The sequence below is a fragment of the Rhipicephalus microplus genome, chromosome X, assembly GCF_043290135.1.
Source record: "Rhipicephalus microplus isolate Deutch F79 chromosome X, USDA_Rmic, whole genome shotgun sequence".
In the NCBI taxonomy this organism is placed as follows: domain Eukaryota; kingdom Metazoa; phylum Arthropoda; class Arachnida; order Ixodida; family Ixodidae; genus Rhipicephalus; species Rhipicephalus microplus.
This window is the reverse complement of record NC_134710.1, coordinates 4323355-4347512: the sequence shown is the minus strand read 5'-3', so window position 1 is coordinate 4347512 and position 24158 is coordinate 4323355. Positions and strand designations below refer to the sequence as shown.

Below are 24158 nucleotides of genomic sequence, written 5' to 3'. Positions count from 1 at the left end.
TATCATACTTCTGCATGTTTCCAAATAAAGAAAGATCTATTTACACTTCCTGGCCAGTTAATTGCTGTACCCCTAAACAGACATAAAAGTGAAAGCCATGACATTTGGTAGTCTAACAATAGATCTAGGGATTTCAACATCACACCAATGTGATTTGGCATAAGCTGTAAAAGCTTATTCAATCAGTCATACATTGTTACCCTTTTATGCCAGTTTTAACGCGATAGCTTTAAAAATCTCGTGGGCATCGTTGATTGTGAGTGATGAACCTTGTGAGCAACCGGAAAAATCAAGAAAGATGCAAATAAAATAAGTAATAAAAAATTTCCCAGTTTGCATGGCAAGCAGGCGTTCTACCGCACAGCCACACATCTGCTTGGAAATTAAGGAAAATAACTTCATCTGCTTGAAAATGCAGTGAAAATAATGTTAGGCTTTGCAAACACATGTGTCCTGTATACTGCCTTCACAATTCAATGTGTAATATCACAGTAATATTTCTTGATACAAGTGTGCATTGTAATCAGGCATCAGAACATGTATCTTAAGGACATCATAGTTAAAAGGTGGCCAGCCATAACAAAACGCACACATTTTGCTGCACACATTTCCTTCAGACCACATAGTGAGTGCATACCAAGTTCGAAAAGATTTCATGCACCAAGTGTTTGAAGTACGCACTAGGGCCAGGGTATCGTTATCGTGTTCAATTCTTGAAAGCGAACCTTAAGGGTCGCCCAATTTTTCTTTTTTAAGTAATGAAAACGAAGCATTATGCTAACCATGAATATTTTTATGCCAGCAATTAGACTAGTAGGTTAGCTTAGTGAGCCATTTTTGCGTTTATATCAGGTTTATTTGACTCAAGGAAAGCAATATTATTTTCAAATGGCACTGTATGCCAAAGACCTGACATGGTGTCTATTGTTGGACATTAATCTCCAGGTATCCTCGGTTCTCCCTCTTTCCCTCGTTGAAGGGCCCGTTTTTTTGTTTGAGAAAAGGTGGCAACACTGGTGGCCGCAGAGTGTGAAAACAGTATAAAAATATTGAAGCAGGTTGTGTAGACAACAATCTACAGACAGTGAGTGGCATACAGAATTGACTTGGCTGTCTTCAATGTGTGTGTGTGTGTGGGGGGGGGGGGGGGGGCATTAAAAAGCTGCTACAGGGCCAAAACAGATGCCTTAATTGCAGTGGCAACTATGCAAAGGGGCAGCTGGAAAGTCTACTTAAATCTTCCAAACGTGGGCGTCTTGAATTCGCTGTAGTTTTATCTGGAACGAATTAAGACTTGAAAAAAAAAAAAAAGAAAACCTAGTCCTCATATATTTGAAAGAGGCACATATTGCAAGAAGGCTGTTGATAAACCAGGAACAAGTTTAGCCATGCCTTCATTGTTGTCAATTGTGAGCACACAATACATACAACAGCGATACTTTTGGGAAGCACACCTTGATGTGACCGAGGTTAGGGGCACAGGCTTTCACGCAGGTGCCGGGGAAGGAGACACCTTTGAGAGGCTTCTTGACGACAGAAACACACGATTTATTTACATATTTACAGGTGTAAAAAACACAAGGCGTCGAGATGCGCTTTTATAGGAGACAGGACTGGCCGTAACGAAGGCCTCAGAGAGAGCCCTGAGCACACACGTGACGCGTTTTTCATATCCTCGGTCCGTGCATGCACCTCTCCTCAAACACGAACTGTCTGTCCCAGTAACGCTGATGCGTGTTCCCTGCAGCACACCCAGACACCTCTTGCGTTTCTGCTGGACGCGTACCACATTTGGCTGGTACGCCAATGAGCGTCTATTGCAGACTTGGTTCTTGCACTGCCAGTCATAACATTTGAATGGATACTGGCAAGCTAACTGGCACCTCCGAATCTGTGCAGCTTTAGAAGACGGGTCCCATCTGCAATGAACCATTTCTTAGCAGCAGAAGGAAAGAAAACAAGCATACTTCTTGGTCTTTTTTTTTTTTTTTGCTTACCCGAGGCAATATTCGAACCAGCGAACGTACAATTGAAAGCTGAGCATAATAACTCTTCAGCTATTTACGCACGGTGACAGAACAAATCATAGCCTTAAATAGTAAATAGTATAGGGGGTGGGAAAGGCAAGGGAGGATGCAAAGGAGAGATAGAAAAAGAAGATGGGAGAACCATTAGAAAGAGGAGAAAGAGACAAAGAGAAGGGGAGAAACCAATTGCGTAGAGAGAGCAAAATGGACAAATATATTAACTAAAAAAAGCAGGCTTGCGCAAATATTCGAATGCTTTGAATATTTAAAGGAACAGTACTGTATTCAAACTCGCTTCGACTCGATTTTAAATTATTGAAAATATTGAAGCATTTGCAATGAACAAATAGTTAACATTGATCTGCACATAACCTCCTGTAAAGGTGATTTGACTGCAGCATAGAATGCTATGCCATGAAAGCACCTATCCAAGGGAATTCGCACTGCCGCAAAACCTCTTCAAAGTTTAAGGGGCACTGCACTACTTATTGAATATGGTCGGAAAATCGCGGCCAATCGGTAGTCAAGACTCCTGAGAACACGTGAGTCAAATATTGTTGCGCAGCACGAGGCCAGAATTTCTCAATAAATGTTCAAATTCACCTGAAAATTGCTTTCCTTTCACTCGACAAATTGCGCTACAAGCTCAAAAATTATCCATCACAGCCATTGTATCAGCGATTGGCTAATTCGAGCATGGCACGTTGGACGTTAATAGGGCCAGCCTCACTTGGACTATGATCGAGTCGCGAGTTTGAGTGAGTACAGCTGAGTAATATTACATGAGTTTGAGTTAGAGTGAGTTAGAGTCAGTATTATCTACAGGGCTTAGTTCACCAAGAAAGAAGTAAATGTATGATAAGGCTCGAGTCACCCATGCAATATTCTGCGAACTCTGTAGTTCTATAAAATGACATAGTCGAGTCTCAGAAAAAGTAATTACCGAAACTGTCCACAGTAGAAAAAACGATTTCAGCGCATTAAAATCTGGTATGAAATGCTTATTTTTTTATATGTAAGGTTTAACATCTCAAAACCAGCATATGATTATGAGAGACACCGTAGTGAAGAGCTCCGGAAATTTCTACCACCTGGGGTTCTTTAACGTGCACCCAAATCCGAGCACACGGGCCTACAACATTTCCGCCTCCATCGGAAATGCAGCCGCTGCAGCCAGGATTCGATCGCACGACCTGTGGGTCAGCAGCCGAGTACCTTAGCCACTAGACCACCGCGCGAGGGGCTGCCTGAAATTCTTAATTCTGATTCTATGCAACCATGTCTTTTGTCGCAACTCGTTACACTTAACAGATGGCATCATGAAATGCTTTCAGTCGACATGAACAGGCAACGATGGCATCCAACAGCAAGGTCATTCTAGAGTGAAAGGTATTTCGCAGCTCAATGCGCACTAAAGGACAAGTGCATATCCAAAAAACAAATGCGTTGTTCACCATCGAATCCGTGCTTCTAAAGCAAAGTTGGTAATCGAGAGCAGCTGTAAACAAACGAGGGCTGCGAGCAGTCCCACGTGACAGCATCTAGCCAAAACCAACTCGGCGCCAGCCTCGGAGAGCTTCGAGGAGAGAGAAAGAGGGAAGTGTGCTTTTAACCATATATATTGTGACTTACCGAAGTTGCAGGGGTGTTCGCACACCTCTCCTACTGGGCGCAAAGAAAAATGAGGATGACAACAAGAGTGAGGAAAGCCGCAAAGCAAGTTTGGGTGAAGTTGTTGATGCTTTTAACAACGCTCGCACATTCTTTAGCACCCACGACTATGACGAAGCTATGCACAGCGTACTAAGCGGTCAGCCATCAAACTCCTTCAAAGCAATGTCATTATATAAAACAGAACAAGGTCACCAACAACCTTAAATAAATTTGAATTGTGCTGTGTAACTCCAAGATTTGCATATTTTTCAGTTCTCACTGCAAAGAAATTGTGACAACGAACAGACATTAAGGAGCTCGACTGTACAGCAGTTGGAATAGTTGAAAAAAAAAAAAAGCTAAGAAATTTTTGTGCACAGACATTTGTGGTGTCTCACATATCATGTTACTAAATTCATGTTTCTATAGAGCTTGTGTGGATTGCATCCCCTTGTTGTGATCCCCTTGTTGCATCCTTGTTGTGATGTCCCCTTGTTGTGATGTAAAGTCGGGCGTCCCTCAAGGCTCTGTTCTCGGCTCATTGTTATTTCTCATTTATATTAATGACTTACCTACAGTAATTATTAGTCCCACTAAACTATTTGCTGATTGTGTTTTATGACATGAAATCACTAATCAGCAGGATAACTCTATTCTTCAATCTGTCTTGAATAACATATAAAGCAACTGCTCGCAACGGGTTATGTTCTTAAATCCCACTATAAATGCTAAATCATGCATTTATTGCATCGCCCTGACTCGACAAAATCTTTCGGCTATGCCATAAATAACATCAACCTCGAGTGGGTAACATGATATGAATACCTCGGAATTCAGATTGCCAATAACCTTTCTTAGCATGCACACATTGAATACATCACTAACAATGCTAACAGATCTCCCTGCAGTGGCATACCAATTCTTTCGTGAGTGGGCGGGCAAGCCTACCTCACTCGTCACCAGGAATATATATATATATGTATATATATATGTATATATATATATATGAACTTACAAGGAACATTATCAAAGCGGAAATGTTGGCAAAATTACACCATGTTGTAACATATCCTCGTAACAATTTCATTCTTTTATAGAAACACAATTGAGTAAATGCTGTTGTGGTAAATAATTACACCTTACTTGTTCGTTTCCCCAGCGTGCAGCCAAGAGTGACCACTGTCGAAAGTGGGGTGGCTCAGCCCCCCAAGTTTTCTTAATGGAGGGGGGGGGGGGGGGGGGGCTCGCGTCCCCCTTGCTCCCCCACCGGCTGGTACGCCTATGTCTTTCTGGTACATTTGCAGAAGTTTTTCCAACGCTTCATGTCATTTAAAATTACAACCCTACAAAACATTAAATAGACCCTAGCTGGAATATGCTGCTCATCTTTGAAATCTGGTCAAAAGATATTAACAACTATAATTGAACCAATTCAGAAACAGTCAGCACGTTTCACACACTCAAATCATTCCCACTCAACCAGCATTTCACCGACGAAATCAGACCTTGGACTAACAAATTAGAAACTTTGAAGAAAAATGTCCCATGTATTTCTTTTTCAAAAGATCAGCTACCATAAATGTTCACTTAAACAGGAAATCATCTCAGCATCTTCATACATATCATTGCATCTTCATTCCTTTTTCATTCAAGGTTTTCATTCCTTTTTACTGCACTAATTTTTTTTCAGACTCCTTTTTAGCAAAAATGAGCACTGAGTGGAACCGCCTTCCGCATTCTGTCGCTTGCATGGAGGATGCGTCATCATTCAAGGCTGCACTAACGAATTACGTCTTCAGCCTACTGTAACTTAGTTTGTTTAAGCATGTATTTTCATTAATATGTTGTATTGCTATGATGTGTTTGCTGCCTTTTTTTTGAATAACACTAACCCCACTGTAAGGCCTTTATGTGCCCCGAGGTTAAATCAATGAAATGAACTGCATGTGCCCTGCGAAACATGCCACGCTCAGTCCGTTTTACAAAAGAGAAAAAGGCTTCCTGCCACATATCTTGGCAGATTGCTCAGAACTCAAGACCCCCTTCCTTCCCTTTCCCCTAACACCCTCAATACCCAACCTCTTTGGCATGGGAGACCTTGATATCCAGCCGCCTCCTACAAGTTCAACTAGCACTGACGAACAAGGGCCAGGATCTACTGAGAACATATGGGTCCTGTAACCAGTGAACCACCTCGTCTGGTGCCGGTGTGCACCACGAACATAGTTGGGCTCAACAAAAGTTGATTCATCTCTCTGATTCTCATCTAATTTTGGGGCTATGTGGACTCCCCATTTTTAGTTTCTTGTAATGTGTCACACAGCATCCCACAACAGGAATTTTTCGTAACCCATTCTTACACGCTTTCTCCAAATAAACAGCAGTCCCTTCCCTGTTCTTGGGCTAGCTTGACTTTCTCTTCAGCAAATCGGCATTATTACACCTTTTGCCTCTATCAGATAATACATCTAGTGCCGAAACAATCAAAGAAATGCAATTGGTGAACAGACCCTGGCACTCACTTAATCTCTTGGTTTCCCGCCCATATGAGTGCGGATGTTCATCAGCACGTACCTAACCTCAACGAGCTTGCCCATGACCGTGTGTGAAATCTAACGCACCGCGGGGGCATGGCGGCCTTGTGGGGTCAGGATGAAATTCAGCATAACGATCCACTCCTTACATTTAATGAAATCACATCTCACTATCGGTTAAGTAGAAGGGCCTATCTTCTTCCTTACCCGAAGTAAGATAGGTCTCAGTCAATTACACTTAGAATGCTCCAGACGGGCTCGTTCCCCTAGCGGGGCCTTCTCAGTCGTATCTCCACAGACGTTGACTCAAGTTGTCCAGAATGTAATGAACTTTATTGTTTCTTAGCGCACATGCTTTGGCGATGCTCCACGTTACCTAACGGCCCTCTATCCAGCGAAGCCGACTGGGAAGAGGCACTCCGGAGCCCATCGCTCCAGGCAATCCAGAGGGCCCAAGCAAGGGCGAAACATCACAGTGTCCCAGCCTCGACTTGGACGCGGCCAGCGGCTTCCACGGGTCCCCGATAGTGGTTCCCGCGAAAGCTTTTCAGGATCACATGAAGTTCATTGTCTGTCTGGGTCATTTTATGCCAAATGTCCCAGCCATTTTGGCGACCATCTGAAATGTATTCGAAATATACAATTGTGCTGATTCACTGCATTGAAAACAGTGAACTGCTCAAATTTTTCTGAGAGAAAAAAAATTTTGGTCATGTGGCTGCCTTCCGAGTTTCCTGAAAATGTCATTTGGGTGTTGTATGTGGAAAAGTTTATTTTAAAAGTACCACTCCTTTCTATACCAACATTGGTCTACATGTTAAGCAAAAATGCTTGAAGCTCAGTAATATTAGTGTAATTTTACTGCGGCGCATATGCCTACAAGAATTTAGCCGAAATGTCTTATTTTTGCAGTTTTTTTATTGCAGTACTGCTGTTTGTATGAATACCTGTGTAGTGAATACTTTCTAGACAAAAGATATAGTTTTAGGAAAAAATATTTTCAGACCTCTCAAGCAGTTAAACGTTGCGTTACGAGAAAAAATCACAAATTTTGCAAGTCGTCCTTTTTGGTCCATATTGAAAGTCAATTTGCACCTTCTGGCACTATAATTAGGTAACCTTTATACCTAAATCAAAAGCAAATAAGCAGTTATTGTTATATACAAATTTCAGCATTACATTTTTTGTTTCAGGGAAAAAAGTAATTTTTGAACTTTCCCATTGGAGCCCATCTTCCAATCTGGTCATACACAGCTGCCGCTTTGAAATTCCACATTGCCGTCAATAGGAAAGTTTCAAAATTATTTTCTTTCTTAAAACAAAAAAATTAATGATGAGCTTTGCCATTTGAAAAGAAGTGCTGATTTGCTTTTGATTTAAATGTTAAGGTGACTTTCAATTTGACCACCGCAGGCTGCAAATTGCACCTGAATATAGACGAAAATGACAATGTCGTGAAATTTATGTTCTCTTCTTTTAAATTTTATCTGCATGAGAGATCGAACAATATTTTTTCTTCAAAATACACCTTTTGAGGAGTAAGTATTCACTACACAGGTATTCATACAAACTGCAGTATTGCAATAAAAAAACTGCAAACATAAGACATTTTGGCTCAATTTTTGGAGGCGCATGCATTAGTAAAATTGCACTAATATTACTGAGCTTCAAACATCATGCACAAGCAGCTTTGCTTAACATGTAGACCAAATTTGGTATAGAAAGAAAGAGCGGTACTTTTAAAAAAAAATTTTCCACAAACAACACCCAAATGACATTTTCAGGTAACTCAGAAGGTAGCCACGTGACCAAAAATTTTTTCTCTCAGAAAAATTCTACCAGTTCACTGTTTTAAACACAGTGCTCCAGCAAAATGGCTGGGACATTCGATGTATAATGATCCAATTACATAGATGACTTGCAGAATTTCTACTTTATATATCAGACATTACTGCCCTGTTTTGGAAACAAGTAAGGCATATCAGACATCTCATTTTCAGTATTTCAATTAAGAGAATAAAATGGGCTAACATGGGTTTGATGAAATATAATCTGTGTTCATAACAATAACAGTAACAGTAGTATTGATCTTTTCTTTGATGCACAATATGGAATTCACATTTACACCAGATGCTTGTCAACTCATGGCAGAGATAATGCACATAAGGGAGGTAACCGTACTGGCCTCCTTAGTAGTTCTTGTCAGATTGCTTATTCTGCACTTCTGAGTAAAGGAGCTGCTGTTGCATAAAGGCTGTGCACCAGTGAGCTTACCCGTTGGCGCCTCTCAAATATACTGTGGTAATGAACACACAGTAAAACCCGCTTATATCATTGGTAGCCGAAGTTGCAAATAGTCCCACTGCACGCGTCATTTCACTCTAATCAAATCATTTTGGAAGGCTCTACATGTGCAAAACATGACCAACAGGCGGCCGCTCGATTCCAACGATCTAAGCATGCAACTTAAGTTCAAAGGTCATCTGTGGACCTGCAGTGCCAACATAACGAATTAACTCGGGAAAAAACGAAAAAGGACGTAGCGGAATGCCGCTAACTAAATTCTCCAACATCCATGTTTACGTGGCCTTCGCCGCGCGGTACCACACTGCACGAAAATTATACGTAGGATGGCTATCACAGCTACACACGCCCAATTTCACCTAATTTTATCTTCCGCGGGCACTTGCGATAAAGCACGTGCACTGTAGCGCTGCAAGCACGCCTGCGTTTTCTTGGAGGATTGAATTCATCCCTTCTAAATGCAACAATTGCAATATGTGTCGACTCGTCGCTAACCCGTAACTTTGATTGTCCGCAGCTGCTACCGACTAGGCAGCTAGCCTCTTATAACATCCACATTAATTGATTACCTGGCTACCACGATTCGTCGGGTGCACGCCGTCAGCTTTCAGCATCCCCATCAGCTCGCGTGTGCCGTTCACGAAACCGTAGCCGTTCTTGTGGCACAGCGCCTGCAAAATGGCATTCGTCTCCCCGGCATCCGTGTTGAACGCCTCCAATTCTCCGACAGACAGCGCCCACTGGCACTTGCGCAAACTCGCTTGTCTCGGCAGAATTGCAGACACTACAACACGGATTGATGAATTGACATCAAGAATTCTGGAGATCAGTGATCGGAACCTGGCAATCAGCACGAGGGGTGCTTCACCGACATTGTTAGTGCCAACGTGAAGAACGACCACGTGCACATCTGCCAGAGAATGAGCAATTAAAGAGAACAATTTCTCGATCCGCACACCGCTGAATGAGCGAACCTCGACATGTGTCCTGGAGCTCAATGTGAAAGACCCTGCGAGGTCCTTCAACAATGAGTCTCTGGCAACGAGTGCACGGGTCATGTTAGGGTTGGCTTTTCAGCAGCCGCACACGAACACTTCAAGCACACTTAAACAGAGAAATAAATGCGAACAATCTACAACGCGAAAAGTGCAACAGAATTGACAGGCACAACTGGAAGATCACATGCAATCTCCAACACGATACGGTAGCAAAATCCGCCGGCTGTCGACGGTTAGAATGGTCCGCACAGTCAACCGCACAACTGACCACCACTGAACGAGGGCACAGTGCTAGGGAACAAAGTTCCGAAATGAGAGCTTTTGCCGGTATGCTTTCTGTGCACGTGCCAAAGGCGGGCGCAAGGCAGTATGGGAAGACGAAGCGCAAGCCGCTGCAGGGCTTCGGCCGACGAAGTTTCGTCTGCTCGACTTGCACCCTTGCTTGCAGCGCGTGGGAGCGTGTTGCGCTGTTGCAGCGCGTGCATGCGAACACGTTGTTGCAAGACTAACGCGGGTTTGTGAGTACGCAACGTACACATACCGATAGCTCCACCGACAATAGACAGGGTGCAGTATATTTGGTTCCTAAATGGGTGATCAAAAACTCCTTAAACAGGAATGGCTGTGCAGCTGGGCGGGGTCGTCCGATGCTTCCTTGGTGATTTTTCATGGCAAATTCTGGTATCGATGCGGCGTCTGCATTAAAGAAAAAGCAGCGTTAGGTGTCAGTGAAAGAGCTAGCCGGAGGATGTTTGCACCTTTATGTTTTCCTTGCGGCACACAGCCCTTGCAGGAGCAAAACAGGCTATCAATACAGAGTTTCAGTGCGGCGGCTCCAAGCAGCTTGCGTACATGAGCCCTTGCGTACTTTTGTATTCTCCCCAGGTGTGGCGGTGAGTTCAAAGAAACGCGATAGCGTGCGCATGGTACAGGCAGCTAGGGGTACCCAACATTAAAACGCACATGTGAAGAGCAATACGAAAAGCTCTTTCACAGCATGCAGATTATCAACAAAAACGCGTCATACACAAACAGCCTTCTTGTGATTGGTTAAACCTAAGAAAGGTAATTCATATTTATTTTACCATTGCTGTTTTACAAATGTGAGTAAAGATATTACAGGCAAAGCATTTTTATCTGTCTGTCTGTCTGTCTGTCTGTGTCTGTCTGTCTGTCTGTCTGTCCGCTCACGTCTGGGTGCTCTCGTGATCACCTCCTTAACTTGGCATGAACCAAAATTAGTATGGGAGGGTTCCATAGTTTGACGAATATGACGCGCCGGTGAAGACATGAATAAGGTCACAATTTTGTCACGCGTGTCGTCAAACGCTTCCTGCTGAACAGTGACACATACCCGCGGGCGGGTATGTGCCCCAAGTAATTGACACTTAATTTTTTGCATCTACCCAGGAATGACGAGAACACACGTGGAAAATTTTGACGCGTGAGCATTGAGAAATTATGAACCATTTCCCCGAAGTGAACCCTGCTGGAATGCGAAGCAGCAGTGGTGCGCACGTCGTTGACCCAGTTGAAACGGGCGTCGACGCGGGTGCTGGAAGAACGGCTGGAAGCGAACTCTGTGTAATGTTTACTTGAGTAAACGTTTGTTTGAAACGCAAAGACATTGAAGGTGGATTGGGTTTCGTGTAAGTTTCATCGCAGACAACGAGCTGAAAGAGTGTTTCCACTCGACGTGCGGTCGAGCATTGCGGGTGGTGGAGAGGGTGAAGTGGGAGAGATGTGTGTTATGAGCAGGTGGAGGAGCCGGCAGCTGCTGCGGGCGAGATGTTAACGCGCGGCTGCGACTTGACCTACTTGGCACTGCTCCAATACCTGTGGTGAGAGAAACGCGCCGCGGTGCGTTCGCACGTACATACGTACGGCGTTAAACACGATAGTCAGAGATGCTTCGCATCTAAAAAGCCTTACATCAGCAGCGCTGACCCGACGAATGCAAAGAATAAATGTTGCGGTCCCATCAGGAATCGAACCCAAGCATTCTGCGCGGCAATCAAGCATATTCTAAACAAAGCCACGCCAGATCTCGGACCTACTTTTCAAATAGCTTAATACCTTAATATGGTCATGAAACGTTAATAGTGGTTGCAGTGGTGGCAATTCAGCTTTATAAACATTACATATGTACTCCTATGATGCAGCTGTGATGTCGGGTTAACGTCAGTTGTTGCTAGGTGCCATGCACTGAAGTTGATTTATGAAGCAACATCCAGGGCTACCATCCTCACTAGCACCAGCACTTCATACCAGCTTATTGATTCTGGTGTTCCTAATGCTCAAGTTCATGTTTGCATCATTGCACAAGTGCAAACAACTGGTTATGTAAACACTTGGAATTCTTCAATGTATGTCTGTGTGTGGAACATTTGGACGTATATTTGGCGTAATTTCATGACGTGCCGCTATAAAAAAATCACAACATGGTCGCGCTAAGCATGCCCCCGCATGCTTCGCAGAATGTCGGTTCCGGAGCTACGTGGAATATGCTGAATTTTTTAGAAATATCCTTGGACAAGACGTACTTTCGGCACGAATCTTGACATAGGTGTGTGTCAGTTTTTTACAAGACAATGTAACTCTTAGAAATGCCGATTACCATATTTTTAATTGTATAGTCAGTGTACTTAACATTTCTAGCAGTACTCTCTTTTATATTCATACAAAACACAGCTGTAGTGTATAACTCATAGTTGAGGAAAACGCTGGCAAAGCACAACTTGCACTTCTGCAGTTAAGACGACATAACTTAAGGGCCCACTGAACGCTTGTGTTATGCATGGTGTACTACTAAGTTATTACTGTTACTTCGTGCGATCAGGCCGACATTATGATCTATGCATGATCCAGCTCTTCAGCCACACGATAGTTATTCGCATCGCAAAGCTGTTTTCTAGTACGACAGGCATGAGAATTTTGGGACAGGATGTGACAACGAGCAAGTACGCTAAATCTGAGTGCGCCATCAGTTCAGTCGATCTGTGTATAGAAGCGAAAATTTAGCCAGGTAGTGGTAAAAAAGTGACGCATAGGGAAAAAACGAAGAGCCCTTAAAAATGAGGGTGAGAGAAGTTCAGTGTGCATGTGCCTCCTTTTTTCTCTCTTTTCTTCTCTCTTTCTCTTTGAGAGCTCACCTTTTTTTTCTTGCTCTGTTCTCCGTTTTATCTTTCCTCTGTTTTCTTTTCTGCCTTTGAATGCATCACTTTCTACATTCTTTCTTTTCCAGGTAAAAATACTCCACGGTTTCAGTTCACTTTAACTGAAACCATGGCTGCAGTGTATACAGCTGGGACTGAGTACAAGCCAACAGATTAGCAACACGTTCCAGTTGGTCCCAGCATGAACCACTCTAAACTGAAAATGAAACCAGCTGGCCTGGAAAAGGAATCAGCTGGAATCATTTGTTATAATGAAACCAGTTGGTGTGAATTATTATTATTATTATTATTATTATTATTACTATTATTATTATTATTATCATCATCATCTTCCTTATGGCCATTCTTTTTATCCCAGAATAGCTGTAGGGCAAGGCAAATAAGTGATAAGGGCTCACTGCTTTCATGATGGTTTTTTTTGTACATCTAATGCTGACAACATTTACAGTTTATTGTATGCCAGTACAAGTTTCATTTCAAAAAGGCACAGGATATTTCAAGCAGTGCAAACAACTAAAAAAACAGTTTGTGTAAAGCACAGGACACTTTTATTTCCGATTTTTATAAATGACCTTCCCAGCAATATTAGGTCCCAAGTTCGCCTGTACGCCGACGACTGTGTACTTTACCAGGTAATTAGTTCTCCTAATGATCATGCCATACTTCAGGATTCTTTCTCGCAGTTTTTTTCTTGGTGCTTGGACTGGCAGATGTGCATAAATTTCCAAAAAACAGTAGTTTTGTCCTTCACTAACAGCCATTCACCATCGCAATATGCATACTCCTTCAACAACATTGCAGTTCCCCGAGCACAGACGTACAAATACCTTGGCGTTATGCTCACACACAACATGCAATAGTCGCATCACAGACTACATTACGTCTAAAGCATTAAAAAAGTTAGGTTACTTAAGATGTACTTCATCTAAATCGCCAAAATCGACCAAATTACTAATGTACAAAACACTCATCCACCCTATATTAGAGTACGCTTGGTGTGTGTGGAATTCATACAAAGTGGGTGACGTGAATACAAATGAATCTGTCCAAAGGAAGTCTGTTCGCTTCATTTTTCATCGCTATGACCACGATTTTTTGCCCTCATCTGCAATGAAATCTTTGAAGTTATTTACATTGTGCACTAGGCGCGATATTGATTCTTTGAAACTTTTGCACTCTTATGTTCACTCATCATGCCGGCTTTCTAATGATAATTACGTCGTGTATGCTAATGCTCTGCCAACTAGACGTGGTCACAATCTTAACGTAAGGCCATTCTTCGTGCGTACTAATATGTTCAAATACAGTTTCTTTCCGAGAATTATTGTCTACTGGAAGGAACTACCAGGTTCGGTTCGTGAAATGAACATGTCAGATGTTTTGGAGGCAATGACTTTGTTGTCCTTTTTTTTTTTTCATTTATGTACCCGGTTGTGCTTAGAATGTGGCGATAATTGTTGTGATTTGTTCTGATGAAGAACTTGTTTTGATGTTTCTCATAGTCTTTCCTACTGTATGTACCCCACTCCTGCAATAGCCCTGCATTGGGCTGCAGTATTTGAAAATAAATAAATAAATATGTACAACCAAATATTTCTGTGTGCTGCATCGAAGTTTAAAGGGGCTGGCACTCCCTTACCTCCTATTGCCTAGCACCTCTTTGCCAGAGGAGGACATGGCACTGCAATTTATAGAAAGGCATAAAGCTACTCTGAAAAGGTCTAACTGCTTTGCCTCATACTGCTATCACCTGATCTTTTGGAGATAAGGTAAGGTTGCATGAAAAACAGGTAGCCGTGCATCAGTCATTCCCTAATATGTACCTCCTTCAAAAATACAAAACATCCCAGTGATGTCCTGAAATGACGAAAATATTCTTGTCCTGTAGGGTGTGCCACAAGACTGGCTGATATATCTGAGTCCATTAAATGCAGTTGAAATATATAGGTCTCTGTAAGGACATTATAAATACTGCCTTGAACAGTGTCACAGTGAAATACAGATTTAATGAGTAAACTGCAAATCAAGTGTAATGTTATCAATGCAATAATAATAATAATAATAATAATAATAATAATAATAATAATAATAATAATAATAATAATAATAATAATAATAATAATAATAATAATAATAATAATAATAATAATAATAATAATAATAATAATGATAATAATAATAATAATAATAATAATAATAATAATAATAATAATAATAATAATAATAATAATAATAATAATAATAATAATAATAATAATAAAAAATATATTACTAACATGATTATAATAGTATTGTTTGGTTTCCGCATACAAAGTAACTATATGCAAGGATTAAAAGGGGGTGCACAGGAAGGCAATGAGGTATATTTATAACAAATGCAATCTAACAAATTCTCCTACTGAGTTGCAAACGAAAGCTGGTATATTAACACTACAAGGTAGGGCAAATATAGCAAGACTAAAGATTTTGTTTCAATTAATCCATAGTGACATAAACATCGACACGTCTAAAGTAGTTTTTTTATGTCGTTTTAAGTTAACACATTACAGGCACTCACAAACACTTAATAAATACACTTTCAAATCAAGTTGCTATAAATATTCATACTTCCCCCAAACCATAAAAGAATGCAAACCAAATAAGTCCTTTTGGTACTGATGCCTCATCTTTCACTGTGTCCTTTGATATGGTACAAGCGTCACGCATAACCGAGAGAAGAGAAAACAAAGAAAAGAAGGCAGTATTTGCCGAACAGTATAATAGACAGCACTTTCTTAAGAATTACTTAGAAACTGCAGTTGGGTAAAGATAACTAGACGGCGCTGTACCCCTACTCTCTGATTGGCTGCATGGGGGGGGGGGGGGGGGGGGCTGTGCCTGGGTATGCACAGAACGAGCGGATTTCTCAGTCTCCTTTACAGTCACCATACGTAGTGGATCCTTGGTGGGGAATGAACGAAACAGAGTGGCGGGCACGTTAAAGACGCTTGCACTCGGCTCCTTTAGCACGCGTCTCATCGGTGTTACCCATGCGTCATCTGCATTCTCGAACGCGATCGGACGCATAGACGCATGCATGGACAGACGCTTCACCCCACTCATCATCAATCACTCCATGAATATGCTGTAATTTTTTTATTTTCTTTTTTCTTCTGGGATTTAAAAATTTATTATTCTTTTTCCTCATTTTAACCTGCACATATGTTGTAATACCACTATTATTATATTCTAACAAAGCTTATTCAGCAGCTAAGTACGTCTATATCGCCTTACATTTCATACAACACTACGCAGTATAGATTTAAAACTACACTTCAAAGTTAGACTCCACTTATTTACTCATAAATTGTGCCATTCTCTTGATGCAATGATTCATAGACTGAATTATTTTAGAATTTTCTAACACATTTGACAAGGTCAGTCATAAACATTTACTTTAAAATTAAGTCATCTGGACCTTGGCACTACCGAACAAAGTTTAGCACTTTGAATGCTTCGCATGAAATTGAACTCACTTTGTGCTCAGCTAAGCCCAGCTTATTTTTCATTTTAATTGCCAATGCCCCTTCCTTGCTATCATCTAAATTTAGTCATGATTTGCTGATAATGGTGTTGTCATTTGTGAAATTACTAACAGAAACTATTTGTACCACATGTTATAGATATATTGCTAAAAAAATAGGGTGGAATATAATCTGAAACTCCCGTACTAACTATAAAGTTAGCAATGCTAACCACATGCTTGGCTTGTGCCAGAAATGTCGCACCACTCCTTCCTTTCCTAATGTTAACCTACAATCAAACCAAAACATGTGCACGCATGTGCCTTTAACACATTTTGTATACAGATTTGTCCAATGCCTATGAACAAGCCTTACCAATGCCTTTTGGCCTGTGACACTTCAGGGTCTTCGATGCACTGTAAGGGCACAAGAAAACTTGTGGGTCTTAAAAGTGATTTGTTTCAAGACTTTGCAATATGATGGTTGATTGAAAGTGATAAAATACTGAAGTTGATAAATGAGTTAGTTGTGGTGTCTTGTATAATAATATGCATACTCTGTGAAAAAGGAGCAAGCATGCAATTTAGTAAATTCATAATGAAAACATAATGTCATCAGTGTAAGATTGTTTGTTGCGGTAACTCACCTGCAGTTTGATCGTAATTATGAAATATGAATGTTTAACTATCTTGAGTTTTAATGAACTGGCATTTAGTTTGTGAATAACAGTATGCTAAAAAGCACGTACATATTCTTGTTTGGTTGTACAACAACAGTGTTAGGAAATATTTTTAAAGAATGAGTGGTAAAAAATTTGTGGCACAAGCCAAGAACATTATTAGCATTGCTCATTTTGTAGTCAGCCTGGACATTCGAGAATAATTTAACAGACATCTGCCCAGCCAAGTATTTAAAATTACCAAAGATGTTTCAAGGGACGACTACATAAAATTTGCACCTGCATGCATGAGCTCGTGTCTCTCAAGTTTCATGCATGTGCTTCGTCATGGCAGAGCACGGTGCAAATACACCCAATGGTTGTCGGCCACTGTTTGGTACACAAGTTGTGCAGCAAAACGAATTTGAAATAAATTTTAATACAAAACGTTGCATTGTTGTTTCCCAGTTGATATATTATTTCCATTGCAATATAAAGACAAGTACATCAAATACTGGCTGTATCTCCCTTTGCAGCTATGATAACGACTCCTAGCAATCTTAAAAGTAGGAATCGAGTATCCGGCAAAAACATCAAGCCCTTAAAATCTACAGAAGTGTTAAGAAAGGGTAAGTGACAATTGTATAGGTAGCAAAATCACTTTCCTAGAGCGAAGCAGCCAGCTGCACTAGATAAGCTGTCATGTTTAATACGTATAACCTGCCAAGGATGAAATTTATGATACTTTTAAAGATTTTCTCTTTATTTCAGTGCACTTAACATTTTAAATTTTATTAAACTAGTAAAAAATATTTAGTTCTACAAATAATGGTGACTGAATCAAATAGAACAGTATTCAACTTGGTATGTGAAATCGTAGAACATTTTGCACACCCTTCGAATTTGGCAGTTTCAGAATTTCCCTGGGACACATATTTCTCCATATGGGCTTTACATGTTTTCTAGAGAAAACTTCTGGGCCATCATCGTGAAACAATTTTTTCAATTAAGCCATCATAGCAAGTGTTATAATTGTACTTCATTTGTTTTTTGCAAAGAAGTTGTAGCGATCACATATCTCTATATCTCTATTTTCAAGAAATATGAAGTGAATGAATGAAAGTATAGTTAGGCAGCTAACTGAATGATATAATGACCCGTATGGACTATGACCACTGGAAGGGTAGAGTGGGTGTTGTTACACGTGGACTTACAGGCTGTTAAGGGTAGATAGACAAATCTGGCTGATTGTTGCGCAAGTATTAGGGCATGTCAGTTCAGATTAAATACCAGACAAAGATTACAGGCAGCAGTCCTGATAGATGTGAACTGTTGGAAGCAGTTCAAGCTGGAAAAGAAGTGGTGTATTTAATTGTGACACACTTGTTGAAACCTTGAAAACCAGGAAAATTTCTCGAGCAGGCAATGTTAAGTGATGTTTTTGATGACTGTGACATTGCACACTGTCACTCTGCACCTGTGTGTTTTCTTATATATTTTCTACCGAAGCCACAAACAAAAATACATGGCAATTAACTCGCGTCCTGTGTTTCCTGTCTTATACAAGTGTCATTCTGCACTTTATTACCTAAGAAGTACTTGTTGCTGGGCAGGTTGGTATAACATTATTAGTGAAAATTCTAGACGACGCGAATGTGTGGTGCAGTGTAAATATTTTCTGTAGTTCAGCTGCGACTGACACTTTTTCTATGCTTTTTCATTTTTGCAGTGGTGCTTAGGCATCTATAATTTTCCCCTTTAGCTTAATTACCTCCCTGAAACTATGCATCATCTTGCCCATTAACAACCATTGTTAAACTATTGTATGTGGCATTGTTGATGCAAAATGACCTTAGAGTATATGCTAAAGCTCCTGCAGGATCACCGGCTGAATGTGACAACCAGTTCACCATTTATAGGACTCGAAGTATTGACATTTTCAATATATCTGTTCGCACAGTGCTTCATTGGAGTCATGCAAGCTTAAAATATGGTGCTCCTACAGAGAAATTTTTCTTCCTGTGCTGTGACCAACAGGAAAACTATGTAGACAATAATGAAAAGAGATCACAACTAGGCTTAGCTGTGTGATGTCTGCCTCAATAAAAATGTAATAAATTAATGCAAGTGTGCTTATATCACCATAGTGTTGCCAGTTTATTACTACATTTGATATGAACCTCTGCTCGCTCCACCATGGTGTTCCTAAGGGTGTACACAGGCTTACCTCTGAGACAGCATTGCCAGAACTAATTTCACTGTCACAATCTTGAACAGGTGTGCGACAAGCATGCGCCAGTGCAGAGAACACAAGAGAAGTGGTCACTGCTTGCATGTTCAAGGTCGTATGCATGCACACCGGACTATGATTTTGTAGTGTCTTACATTTTGAGTGGAGTATACATCAGGATGGCGGGAGCCATCTCTGTGGTCACCAGCTAGACTGTCACAATGTGAATACTGTTGCTTGAGACAACTGTTTAGGACAAAAAAAGGGCACCGTAGAAAAAATACTTTTAGGCTAATGTAAGGGCTTGTGGTGAGGAGACTCTCAAAAGGTATATGGTCTGTCATCTTGCAATAGAGAAGCAACATTTATACCTAGCTTATGTTCGTAGGAGTCTGCTAAACATTGGCCATACAAGCTTGTGGCTAGAGAAGGATGATGTCCAGAAGATACCCCCCTGAAATGTTAACCTGCACCGTCCTCCCTTGCCCTTCTTGGTGCACTGGAATTTTCGCCCTATAGGAACTAATTCCTTCAGTTGGTACTCTTGAAGGGCTTCTGAATAAGCTCACTCTTACCACCTGCTTTACCCAAGGGCAAATCCTACTGTTGGAACTTGTTTGCTTGGTAGAAATTTTTAACAGTAAAAGAAGCTTCACTTGTTACACAAATAAAGCTACAGCATTGCAAGATTACTATGATGTTATGTACACAGACCTCCCACATATAACTCACTAAAATGTCACCACTTACCTCTATGGTGAGCCTGATTATGCCTTAAGACAGCATGCAAGTTTCTTGATCCTATACTTTTTAATCAGTACATGAACCTTGAAAAAACAAGATCATCACGTGCAGTCCTTAAAACCAGTGCTTATGAACTGCAATGATGCTATCGAAAGCATCAGCAAAAGTAAATTCACCCTGCTGGAAAGCGAATTCTCCATGAAGCCTGTAAATGTACTGTTAACAAAGTCTTCTCGACAACCTCATTATGCCTATTTCTGCAATTTGCATAATCCTGTTTCATACATACCTTGCTGTTCACCCTAGAATTATTGACCTCTTAGTGTTACTCAAGTGACCATGCTCATTTAACATACCTGCAAGCCTCAGTGCTAACCTAATGAAATTGGAGACTTTAATAAAGCAATGCTCGCTAATGCTCACCCCTTCAAAAAAAGTTTTTAGCACCCCCTGAAAACCCATTCTTTAGAAACTTGCTCATCAGAGATGCGATGTATCTTCACACCTGATGACAGACATTTGTCGAATTACAGCCATATTATAACAACAAGCAGCCTTTGTAAGATGTTTGAACATGTGCCATCATCTCAGGTCAACATGTTTCTTGAAACCACCTTGCTCTTAGTTATGCGACAGAATGGTTTTCATAAATCATTTTCTTGCTAAGCTCAACTTGCCCCATAACAAACTGTGTGTTTAATTTTAGACCATTCTTGGGGAGCTATTTTTCTTAATAACTAAAGAAATCCCGACAAAGTGAAGCATGAGATTTTAAAAGGAAATTTGCAAAACATGCACAATCATCTCCAATACCTGGCCTGAGTATATCTTTCAATAATAATGATCATTTTCATTTTAGAGCACATATCTGATCGCACAAAATCTGGAGTACCAAGGAGTCTGTCACAGGTATTTTTCACTTCTTTATTAGGGGCCATGCAAAAATTTTAAATTATTCATGTGATATACTAGAAGTTTACTGCAGTGTGAATCACTTGTCACAATTAAAAAATAATTATGGGGGAACATATGGACTCTTTACAAAGGTTGAAGTTGGTGCTGATGCCGTCTGTCGCATGACCAGTAATGAGGCAAAGCACGGCGCACCGCATTAGGCCTAATAGCAGTGCTACGCTTCCATTTCACACACATACACGCGCGCGCGTTATGTATGCTTTACTGCAATACACTGCAAGCACTTCACCCCATGACACTGCTGTATTGCAGCAATGTTAACTTTTAAAAAGACCTTTACGGGTTAGCAATTGAAGCTCGACAATGCTCCCAGTAATGAAATTACTATTTTTTTACATTTTTTTTTCATTTTTATACACTTGCCTAAAGTAGTGTTACCAGCCGTCTCGAATTTTGCTAGACTGCCCAAGACTTTGCCAGCGCTGTCCCAGTCGGCACAGATGTCCCCGATTTTTTCCGGACTGTTCAGTAAACGAAAAAAAAAAAAAAAGAAACGTTTTGTGTTATAAAAGGCATGCCAAATAACGTGCGTATAACTGATCACATAGACAAAAAAATTTTGCTGTGGTTAGCTGCAAGGAACTTTAAACACTTCAGCTGAACTTTAGCGTCAACGTGTACTAGAGCTTTCTAGAGTGAGAGGAAGTGTCACGAAGAGCACATAGCAAAATTTAGTGCCACATCAAGAGACCGACGCAACGAAGAGAAGAAATAACGGATTTGTTTGGAAGGCACCGCAACAATGAAAACTAATTTCTTCACCCACACACAACTACCTTCACTGTTGGTTACCCCAATCTAAACACACACTGCTAAGCAAACAAATTGCCATCATCTGCGACTGCTTAATAAAGCCACTCGGACAAGAACGTTCTCTAATTCCAACTTGTGCATTCCGTATCTATCTCGCGCACTTACGCAAGAATAAGCTTCAACGAAAGCGTTGGCACAAGTATATGCTTCCTCCCAAGTGACACCAGCTGTTTGGTCGGTCCTCAAGCAACACGCATGCACCTACCATACATCCGCGTAGTACATGCGTCAGACCAACATTCACAAATCGCGTTCTAAAGGCCTTTATTTTATGCTCGTTATCACTGCTTGTAGATTTGGTGGCAAACACTTCGGTCTGGTAGGTGTTCTGTGCTTCGGGCGAATGACGTCAACTACTCGATAAGCACGGATGAGAAGCTCCTGAACACGGCGACATCACAGGAATGAACAAAAGCGGCAGCGACTTGCGTATGAATCACTTTCTAACAACAGAAAGCGACCACGTCCCCACGGGCAGAGGCGGTTCTCGCCATTTCAAACAGATTACAGTCCAATCCAACACCAACATCGGAGAAAGAAACATCACGACTAGAATACGATGAACCCGCCACAGACTGTGTGTCACAAGCTAGTGAGGAGCTCTACCTGAACCACAGAATAAAGAACGCCTAAATCGCCTGAAAAATGTTTTCCAACACACCGATTCTAACGTCGTCTACTTATACACTTTAAGCCAAGTCAAGTCGGTTTTAAGCGGCTATTGGGTGAACCGAACGTATTTGCCTCGAAAAGGTTCGTGCCACCGGGTGAACCGAAACACTTCTCTTTACGGCCCCCGGTTAATTTCATCATTAATGTGCAAGATGCCATTAACCAATCGTTATTAAGTTCTGCAATATACTTGAGGTATAAAATGCGAGAAGACGAACATGACCTCATAACCCTCGGTTAACTCAAAATCCCATAATCCAAACTGTTACGCGACTAGCACGGCTGACATCTGCCTTCCGCTCGGACATGAAGACATGTATGCTGAAACGTTTTCACGGCCGCTAAAGTATAGACCAGAAGAGAAGGCAACCGAGGAAGCTTACCGCTGTGAGTGTGGCTTGCTGGCGGATAGCCGCAGTTGCAGCACCGATTGGAGAGAACCTATCCCAGGGCAGCGTCAGTTGCCCCCGGGTGAACGGAGAGCCCCCCCCCCCCCCCCCCCAAAACGCTTGTGTTCCTGGGGAACCGGCGACGAACCGGCCGCTCGAAGGCGCGAGGGAAAAACGCGTGAAGCCTTGATTGCTTGCTTTATAGTCACAATCTTCCAACTGACATCGTTACAGTGTACTAGAAGGGTAACATCGTCCTCGCGGGACACCACGCACGCCCACGTTTTGAAACATGTTCAGTTAATACACAGAGTTGCTTTGCAACGCAGCGCCACAGGGTCACACGCGGTATGAAAGTGTTTCTTGTATGACACTTGATAAGCATTTGATGACCAAATTAACAAAATTAACAGGAAGGTAATCATCGCAATGTGTATATATTTACAAAAATTTCAAATTACTGGAAAACATGAGAATTAACAAAACCCGGGCAACATTGGTAAACACTCAAATCTGTCAACACTGTTGTAACTTTTTATGAATTTTTCAATCAAAAAGTAGCACAGAATTCAGGCAACATTGTTAAAACACAAAAGTCTGCTAACATTGAAACTTCACCTGTCATTGTGTTTAGATGAAAAGTTGTAATTCGCTAATGTTAATAAATCAACATTACAACTTTCAGTCATGAATTACAATGCTGGTCAGAAACGCGTCAAGTTCGCGTGGCATAATTTCAAGGCACTCAGTAATACATTCCAAGTAAGGAATTGTAGAAAAACGTTGTTCCGTGTGGTTTCTGGTAGTCGTATTTAAGGAGTGTGTAACTAATTATCTATTCTGTCACCAGTCAGCTTCAGTACTTGCATAAAAAGAATCCGGTATTAGGCCCCCACTGCACGCACAATTTTTTACTTATTTGGTTGGATTTGTTTAGAGCGAAGAAAAAAAAAATACTTTTCACGTGGGCCTTGAAATGCATCACATCGAACAATCGTCGAACATGGTAGTATTATAGTGTCTAGAACATAGAGTTTCATAAAAGGCAGAGACTGCTGCGCCGCGCGGCGCATGAGCCAACGTTACTAGAGCCACAGTCCCTTAATAGCATTGAAGGACTCTGCTAGAGCCTGCCAGTTCTCAAACTCCTACGGCGGCTGCCGTAGATGCGTGGCCCGGTTTCGTTTCCGCTCACCAGAGGGCGCGGTGGCCACGGTTAGCTCAAGGTCGTGCAAGGTTGGGCAAGATTGCTTGGTGCAGAAGCAGCGCGCAACGAGAGATAAGTTTCTCTTCATTTCTTTGTGTTTGTGTAACCATTATTATTTTTTCTCTCCTAATCAATAGTTAGCGTTGCGAGTATTGTAGGTGTGGGACACGGGCAACGTTGTAGTGACGTTGACCACGTGAACGGGCTAGGCGGCTGTTTTGAAGAAGGTCGGGGCGCCCGGTTACTTGTTAAAGAGCTAGAGCCGAACACAAAGG

General features: G+C 41.3%; 1 protein-coding gene and 1 long non-coding RNA gene across 7 annotated transcripts in view; one reads left to right on the top strand and one right to left on the bottom strand.

The window, feature by feature from the left end:
• Positions 1 to 1524: 1524 nt before the first annotated feature.
• On the bottom strand, positions 1525 to 22778 carry LOC142777368 (uncharacterized). 6 transcript variants are annotated; one of them, XR_012888055.1, is made up of 5 exons: positions 22671 to 22778; positions 19834 to 19910; positions 9088 to 10212; positions 6591 to 6833; positions 1525 to 1919 (listed from the first exon to the last, which is right to left on the bottom strand). XR_012888055.1 is itself a non-coding variant. In XM_075881705.1 (3 exons), the coding sequence occupies exons 2-3, from the start codon at positions 9574 to 9576 to the stop codon at positions 6795 to 6797; spliced, it is 528 nt and encodes a 175-aa protein (XP_075737820.1). In that variant the 5' UTR covers positions 9577 to 10212; positions 22671 to 22777; the 3' UTR covers positions 6521 to 6794. The 6 variants fall into 6 exon arrangements, 1 of the variants encoding a protein (XP_075737820.1); XR_012888057.1 differs by lacking the exon at positions 19834 to 19910 and having other exon boundaries at positions 9088 to 9302; positions 10058 to 10212; positions 22671 to 22777; XR_012888054.1 differs by lacking the exon at positions 19834 to 19910 and having other exon boundaries at positions 22671 to 22777.
• The window catches only part of LOC142777370 (uncharacterized), a 104077-nt gene continuing 93104 nt past the window's right edge, over positions 13186 to 24158 (top strand). Inside the window, exons 1-2 of the long non-coding RNA XR_012888060.1 lie at positions 13186 to 13324; positions 20687 to 20736. This is a non-coding gene — a long non-coding RNA (uncharacterized LOC142777370). The remainder of the gene's footprint in view (positions 13325 to 20686; positions 20737 to 24158) is intronic.